This window comes from Colossoma macropomum, unplaced genomic scaffold (genome assembly GCF_904425465.1).
Source record: "Colossoma macropomum unplaced genomic scaffold, Colossoma_macropomum, whole genome shotgun sequence".
Classification (NCBI taxonomy): domain Eukaryota; kingdom Metazoa; phylum Chordata; class Actinopteri; order Characiformes; family Serrasalmidae; genus Colossoma; species Colossoma macropomum.
The window spans coordinates 28,446,836-28,455,216 of NW_023494791.1; the positions used below are offsets into that span (position 1 = coordinate 28,446,836).

Genomic DNA, 8,381 nt, shown 5'->3' on the forward strand with positions numbered 1-8,381 from the left:
ACTATTTACGAAGATTAAGCACATCATTAAATTTAATGCACACTTTCGTCTGTTTCACATTCTGTGTTTTGAATCTCGTTGTTCTAAATTAGCCTCAATCTTGCTTTAATTCGAATAAAAGTCTCCACTTTTATTCGAATTGAAGCAAGATTGAGGCTAATGGCGCAGTGAAAGCGTTGTTTACTCTGCCACTGTAACACACTGAACAACGTGTTTATCTTTCCACATTAATAAAATATATTGCCTCAGTACTCAACCATCAAATGTAACAAAGACAATTATGCTGAGATAATATATTTTACTAATTTGGAAATGAGATAATTTCAGTCCAATCATTGTCATGTTTCAATATAAATCCATAATAAATGTGCACATTTTTTCAGTAATCATGAAAACCCACCCACCTCTGACTTACCTAAACGCAACGATAGATGTACGTTGTGCTCGATGTTGATGTGACCGCTGAGAGCAAAGTCTGCACGCTCGTCCAATCGAGAGTCGTATAAGCTGCGCGAGCCTTTTTGTGTTGCGCTTTTTTCTGGCCGCAGCTCCGCAGTCACCGCTAACACTCAGTAATGGGTCACTCCCCCACTGCAGCGGTAACTGGTGTCCCACAACACATATAGTTACCTCAAAAATAAGAGTAAACCACAGAAAGTTGAAGTATGTGTAATATTTGTTGTATTCTTAAATTAACCAACAAAACAGGTACTGTTTATGTTCATCAAGTTACAAACGATGTAGTTGTACTCTCAAAGGTACAACAGTGGTTTTAAGGTCCAATTGTGTATAGTAAGTTTTTCTTAGAGTAGAGGTACATATTTATACCTCTTCATAATCTAATGTTTAAAACAGAGCAGTAAAGTAAAGGCTGGAGATAAGATAGATTGTGTGGAGTCAATAAAGTTAAACAATTATAATTGCAATGGATTATGGTACAGTTACATTTTCTAACTAATACATTTTCTGATACTGAAGATGCACCCTTAAGGAGACCACCCCAGTGACACTTTAGTCATTTTTTTCTGAGAGTGCAATGATTCTTCTTTTTGAATTTTTATTTTGTGATTTTAATCATGGGCGTCACAAAAAACAGCAGTAAGTTTAGAGACGCTTAGGTTTAAGTATTATTTTTACGCGAAACAACATTTATGCCTGTTTTTCAGTTTAAATTGTAAAATTGTATTGCAATTATTGTCTGCCCTATCCTTATTTATTTTAACTATATAAGTCTAATTGTACTGTTATAATAGATTGTCCCATAGTGTTACAGGAAGATAAAAACAGGGACATCTTTTTGAATTAGTCCTTGTATGGTTATCTCAAATGAAGAAAGACTGAACTCTGAGAGGTCCATTGTGATCCACGTTTAGTGAAGTCTCTTTTTATATTTCTGATAAATTTAGTTAAAATTCTAAAAATTTCGTGTTGCAAATATGTTGTGATCAGTGGTGTTACTCATAAACATTGAGATATTTTAAAGAAATTAAATAAAATAACAGCATGAATGCAATATTTGTGGCAACGAACCAATTTTCGAAAAGCTCAGATTTGAGTAATTTTGTCTGTGGTGTTACAACTTTACTGCTGTTGTTCAACACAACAAATGTATACTCAAATTACAATTTAACATTCGTGCCCCTTTTGCCACCACAATGGTGGGCTGACCTGAGTGTAAGGCTAGCTAGCTGACTAATCTCAGTAATGTAAGAATGCAAATCAAAGCACGTTATTAGAAGATGTAAAGTTGGATTTGACGACATTCCTATCCAATCAATCAGGCTTAACGTCGATCAAGTAATTATATTCTCTGAACTCTTTCACGCTTTATACATAAATAAATGCACCTCATTCTGAAAAAAATAGCTAATGTTATTTTCATAGTTCTACAATCGCTTATAGTAGACTGTATTTAGTTTATACTGTTATGTGTTTATCATTTTCAGTCTGCAGTCTAGTTTACAGAAGGAAAAAAGGAAAACAAAAATTTAAAGGCACCTAAAGCGATGAAAATTTAAAGCCAAAAGCTCAAAAAAGGGGGTCCTGGGTGGGTTCAGGGTGACCTAATTAACCTTCTTGGGGCGTCCTTAAAAACACAAACAACACGTTGTAGTATTATGAGATCCATTAACCCCACAGTTTCCTACATAAGAATTCAGAAAAAAGTTTTTTCATTTTAGTCTGCTTTACCCTTGAAATGGAAGTGTTTCTAGTGTGAATGGAAATGGAAAACGTAAGCAGCACCATTATAAATTGTTAATTTATATTCTGTAATACCAAAGTTAGACACACACACACCACTGACTGCAGCGCATGGTAAGGTATAAAAAGTTCTTCTGTACAGAATAAAATATTCCAGCTTGCTGTGTGTGAGTGCTGCAGCCTTATTAATCTGATGACTAGTCTCTTTACTGCAGACAGTAAAACGGAGACTGGATTTTAAAGAGCAGCGCTGCTGGGATGATGACTTGCTGTTTGGAGAAGCTTTAACTGAAACATGAACTGAAATAAACAAACTCCAGCAAGCTCCAGTCATTTGACCTGTATTGCAAACCCTCATTTGTTTATGTTCAAGTTTAAAGAACTTATTTACATTCTTTCACACACACGCTGTAATTAGCTTCAAACTTCAAACTGCACTGAGAGAGAAACATCTCCGACCTGCTGTTATAACTTTTAAAAAAGACCAACATTTCTGTTATCATTTTGACAATAAATTCAAAAACAAGCACTTTATACAGTATCGTGTCTTCTCGCTCATAAATTGCCCTTAAAATGTAAAACAATTTTGGAAGAAAAAAAAAAAGTACGCTAATAAAATCAATAAATACAGTCATTTTGATTTCTGTCCGTGTGATGAAATAGTCATTTTTAAAATCCTATTAACACGGACACACACCATACAACAGCACTGATACAAAGCCTGAAAATAAACAGCACAGCGAGTTTAATCATCTAATCTGATACCTCAAAGATACAAATCAGACACCAGCGATGACTTTTACACTCAAGAGAGCAGAAAAATACAGAAATACAGGACAAAGCTCAAACGCAATAACGCTTATTCGTTCACTTTAAAATAAAGCACTAAATAAACTCATTAAAGGGTTTGAGCGCTTTGTAAAGCAAACATAGTTAAATTAACTGAACTAAAAGAACCAATGATTTTTTTATTCATAAATAACCTTCTGAGTGAAGCATATACAATAATCTCCAGTCTTAAACTGCTGTTTTAAACAGTTTCTGCAGAATAAATCCGCTATAGAGCTCACATTCAGCGCACACACACTTTAAACTGTAAATAAATAAGGAGCTAAAGCTTTAAGGTAAAATTGCACAAACAGTTTTAAAATAGTAGTAGTAGTAGTAGTAGTAGTAATAATAATAATAATAATAATAATAATAATAATAATAAGGTAGATTTCGTTTGAGTATCGGCTCTGCGCACGCAAAACAATAATGTTTATTAGTAATAAAATAAAGGTTGTATGATGTAAACTCTGCGCGCGCGCTACTGACCATTCATTACGAATTTTCAGAATGAGTCAATTCAGTTATAACTCAGCTCAGTAGAGTTTATTGAAATTATTAGTCATGATGTCGGTCGAACCCAAAATCAGCCTTCACTTAGCGCTGAGTTTTCACACATTTAATTCACAAATCAAATTTTTTTTTCAGTAAAGCCGAATAGAAATGCTCCTTACTTCTTCTCCTTTTGGACAGGCTTGATTTCGAGCTTTACAAGCATTGACTGCGTCCAAAACCACATACTACCATAATAAACAGCATGTCAAAATAAGACATCCCCTTTAGTAGTACACGTATTAGCATAGTATAGAATAGTATAATGCAGTATAGTACGGTATAGTTTTGTATAGTAATATAGGTATAATATGTGGTTTTGGATGCAGCCTCATTGACTTTAGCTAAAGTCTTATTGCAACTCTAGTTCATAGATAACTATTTAATGCTACACCATATCAGAGATATTACAAAGGTGGAGAAGACAGTTCACTGATGGGAATCTGAATGGGCAAGCACTTTACCCTTAACATGATGCCTATATTATGGAAAGTTCTGCCCCTCCACTTAAAAAACAGCCAGTCACCAAGTGGTAACGGTAAAAGTGGGATGCGCATGCAGCAACCAGATCAACCTGAAAGAACACATTTTTGAGCAAAACACATTAAAGTATTTGTGTAAGTTACAGCTTGTTATATAATACTACACTATATAAGCCTAGCATTACTACTTAGCCTTGGCTAATGCTAGGGTAAAGGTTTCTATCTGTGTGCTGTGGACAAAAAGTGTTCTGACCTTGCATTACTGACACACCCACAACCACCACCGTTCAATTGATCTGGATAACTGAGAACGTTCTTCTCTGTGAAGTTTACTCATGAAACAGGTTATTATTATCGTTGTTGGTGTTGTTGTTTTTATAGTCCGTGTTGTTGTTATGATTATAGTTGTTGTTTAGGTGATTGCGATGTTGTTGATATACTCCGCTAGGTTATTGTGTCCTGCCTCCCACGCGCTCTCCGCTGGTGTTCTGCCTCGCTTGTCTCTGTGCTCCGGATCAGCCTTAAACTCCAGCAGCACGCACACCGTGTCCAGGAAGCCCGCGCGCGCGGCGTCATGCAGGGGGGACGCGCCTGTGCTCCTGTCTGACACATTAGGCTCCGCTCCGCAAGACAGCAGCAAGCGCGCCACCCGAGTACTGCCCATCATCATAACCTATGATAATAATAATAATAATAATAATAAACATATAATTATTATCGAGAATGATTTCCCTATAATAGTTTCATTCTCGAAAATGAACTTTGCATATAAGATAAGCAGATGAATCACAATGAAATAAACAATGCAAAAATAAAATACATACAAATGCAAAACAAAGCGTGAAATGCAATGATTCTCAAAACATATATATAATAACATATACTACTACTACTACTACTACTACTACTAATAATAATAATAATAATAATAATTATAATAATAATAATAATAATAATAATAATAATAATAAAGCGCATGTGTTAGTGTAACACCGAGAGTGTGTGTGTCTGTGCTCTTCACGACAGCACAATTGTTTTAAACTCCATGGGCTTTATAGCCCTTTAGTATGTAATGTCTACAGTCTATATTATTATTTAAATTTTAGTCATTCGTAGTTGATGTTCACACACCAGGTTTCCTCTTTTGTGTGTTCTACCAAAGTAGTACTAAAACAACGCAGTCACTGTAAGATTGCCAGGACCTGTTTAGATTCATATTTATCTGAAGCTAATAACTCACACTGAGCTTTAATCTGCCATTCCCTCTTTTTTGTTGTTTTTTTTAAACAATACGACCACCAACTATACATATAGTATAAGTGAAAATACGTTAACACAACCACTACAGGGAGCAAACCTAAATATATATATATATATATATATATATATATATATATATATATATATATATATACACAGTAAATAAATAAGCAGTACACTGTGATTTGATGTATGTGAGGTTTAAGTGTGTTGGCTTAACTATTTTCAATTATTTTTCCTGGAGGAAGCTCAGTATAAACTCAATTCCCATCCAATACCTAGTTTATCTAATCAATCCTTTATTAAATTAAATCAGGTGCTACTGATGGAATTTCCACCCAAAGACTAGACTGCAGAGAGAAGTCAGAAACAAACCCTGTGTTTATTTATATATTCACCTTTAACAAAACACACTTACTGCCCAGATAAATAGCGATAAAGTTTTAAATGATTTCTTGGCTGCAAATAACCATACTTTCATAATGATAATTTTACACACACACACACACACACTCACTTCCAGCAAAATGATATAAATGCTGACTCCAGTGTGTGTGTGCTTGTGTGTCACTGCTGATGATACCTGCAGCTAGCACATAATACTAATGCTATCTTGCCCAAACTAAAACAATAACGAACAACTTTGTGTCTCCCTGATGAAAATCGGGGGTAATATGCTAAAGGGGCTCTTCTCCCCCATGTCCAGGGAGACTTCTTACCCCAAAGTCTAACTTTACACTTTCACTTCAAAAGTATTTTTTTCCTCTCAAAACCAATGACCAATATACAGTCTTATGCAAATATTGCTGGTTAAATACATGTTAATTCTAAGTGTCAAAAAGTTAATGGATTCTCCACAGGGAGCTAACTTAAATAAAGCAAAACTTTAATTTCTATAGCAAAATTTATTTTTATTTGCTCAGAGCCTAACATATTGGAAAAAAATCTCTCTATATATAAAATGTGCCATAACTTTTGCACAGGCCACGTTTAATGTTTGATTTTGTTCCCAATATCTTGAATTCAGCAAATAAACAGTAACTGTGTATTAACATGCACATGTGTATTCTCTGTAGAGTTTTTAATCTGTACAGTTTATTAGAAATGCTGCAGCACTTGCTTATTGTCAATTGTAGGACAATATAAAGACACACACACACACATGTATATATATATATATATATATATATATATATATATATATATATATATATATATATATATATATGAGTACATTTGCGCAATTTATAATTTTAATTTATATAAAAAGCACTCATCAGTTAAAGAGAGCAAACACACACACGCATAGAGTTAACTATCATATACACTGTGTTGTATTAACACTTCACTGTGGTATCATTTATTTGTTTATATGTTATATTTTGAAGTATTTTTTTTTTGTGTGTGTTCGGGAGCTGGTTGGCTGGTTTACTGCATTTCTGATCTTGTATTTTGTGTGTTGTTCTTTTAGATAAGACAACAAATTAGGAGATTAACCTGGCTACTGACAGAGTAAAGTTCCTACAATATTACGACCGATTTTATGTGAAGAGACTCATGCACGTACGTAACACATCCGCATATAAGGCATAACACACTCCTAAATGAAGTGCCTGAAAGGGTTTTTAAGTGAAGCCACAGAATAAGCACGTTTGCTTTGGTTGTGAAGAACATACACATATATTTGTATGTACATAGAATAAGACTGTCGTCTTCCTGGATCTTTCCCACTTCCCTCTTCTGTAATCAACACACAACTACGCACACACACGTATACATACAGTCGCATGCAAAAGTCTGAGCACCCCTGCTCAACTTACATGTTTTATTGATTTTCCAAGCGAAAATAAGTTGACATTCTCCACAGGGAACAAACTTAAATATGTATTTTTTTCTGCAAATTTTAGTGCTCACTTTCTATTTATTTATTTATTAGTTTAACACATTGGACAAATAAAATATCAAATAGAAAATGTGCCATAAGCTTTGCATAGGCTACATTTAATGTTTTATTTTATCTCTAACATGTTAAATCTAGCAAATAAACAGTAATTGTGCGTTAGTGCATTAAAATAAACAAAAGTGTGCTCTCTGTAGAGGATGTAAACCTTCTTACTTTCACTTAGAAAATCATCAAAACACGCAATTTGAGCAGGGACGGCCAACCTTTTGCATACAAGCGTAGATTATTTTGTGTATTGTTAAACTTATGTATCTGTCTATATTAATTTTCTGTATTTGTTGGAATTTATGTTGATATCAGCACCAAGAGCAATCATTTGAACATCTTGCGCTTGGAGAACAAAGATTCTGATTCTGAATATCTCGTTTTTATGATTATTATTATGATAAGTGCTTTATTATTATGATTATTATTTCCTGCCCAGGTGATGATGACAGTGATGATGATGACGATGATTATGTTGATTTTTACCTGTATAGGTGTTCTCCCGAACCTGTTCGTGCCGTTGACGTCAGCTCCTTTCCGCAGCAGTTCTTCAGCGCGCGCCGTGTCTCCGGTGGCCGCCGCCGTCGCAAGCGCGTCTTGCATCCGCGTGCGAGCCTCCGTATTCTCCCTGGCAGGTAGCACATCCGCTTAACGATCATATTTATTTACTTTTTATTGTGATGTATTTATTATTGTTATGGTTATTGTAAATGCAATTGTGATTATTATTTACCCTCCTCGCGCCATGTCGGGGTCTGAAGTGTTGTCTCGCGGTTTGTTATTCATTGGAGTGGATCACGCGCAAGGTCTGTGTTCGGACATGTCCGCGTTTTATTTATTTATTTTTTATTTTTTTAAACGCTCACGTCACTCTCTGCCGCAGCGGCGGTGCGATTTTTTTTCCACACCCGTTTTCCGGAGAAGCCCCGCCCCTCCTGCGCCAGGATTGGCTGTTAATTATCACGAAGCGTTCTAGAGCAGACTACTTGCGATGACGAACCACTAGCCAATCAAAGTGCAAAATGGGCGGGGTCTGTCGGATTACGGGTGGAGATCATCCGGAATTCAGGTGGGGAAAAAACACGAGTGCTGTGCTGAGTATCTCTTAG

At 35.3% G+C, this 8,381-nt stretch overlaps 1 protein-coding gene across 1 annotated transcript; it reads right to left on the reverse strand.

Moving 5' to 3' along the window:
* Window positions 1–2,466: 2,466 nt before the first annotated feature.
* Window positions 2,467–8,053, reverse strand: cdkn2a/b (cyclin-dependent kinase inhibitor 2A/B (p15, inhibits CDK4)). The gene is made up of 3 exons (XM_036574784.1): window positions 8,006–8,053; window positions 7,759–7,900; window positions 2,467–4,737 (listed from the first exon to the last, which is right to left on the reverse strand). The coding sequence occupies exons 1-3, from the start codon at window positions 8,017–8,019 to the stop codon at window positions 4,477–4,479; spliced, it is 417 nt and encodes a 138-aa protein (XP_036430677.1). The 5' UTR covers window positions 8,020–8,053; the 3' UTR covers window positions 2,467–4,476.
* Between the last annotated feature and the right edge of the window lie 328 nt (window positions 8,054–8,381).

Coding starts and splice junctions, on each gene's coding strand:
- cdkn2a/b (XM_036574784.1), bottom strand. Junction 4,738..7,758: donor TCGGGAGAACACCTATACAG/GTAAAAATCAAC, acceptor TTATTATCATAG/GTTATGATGATGGGCAGTAC.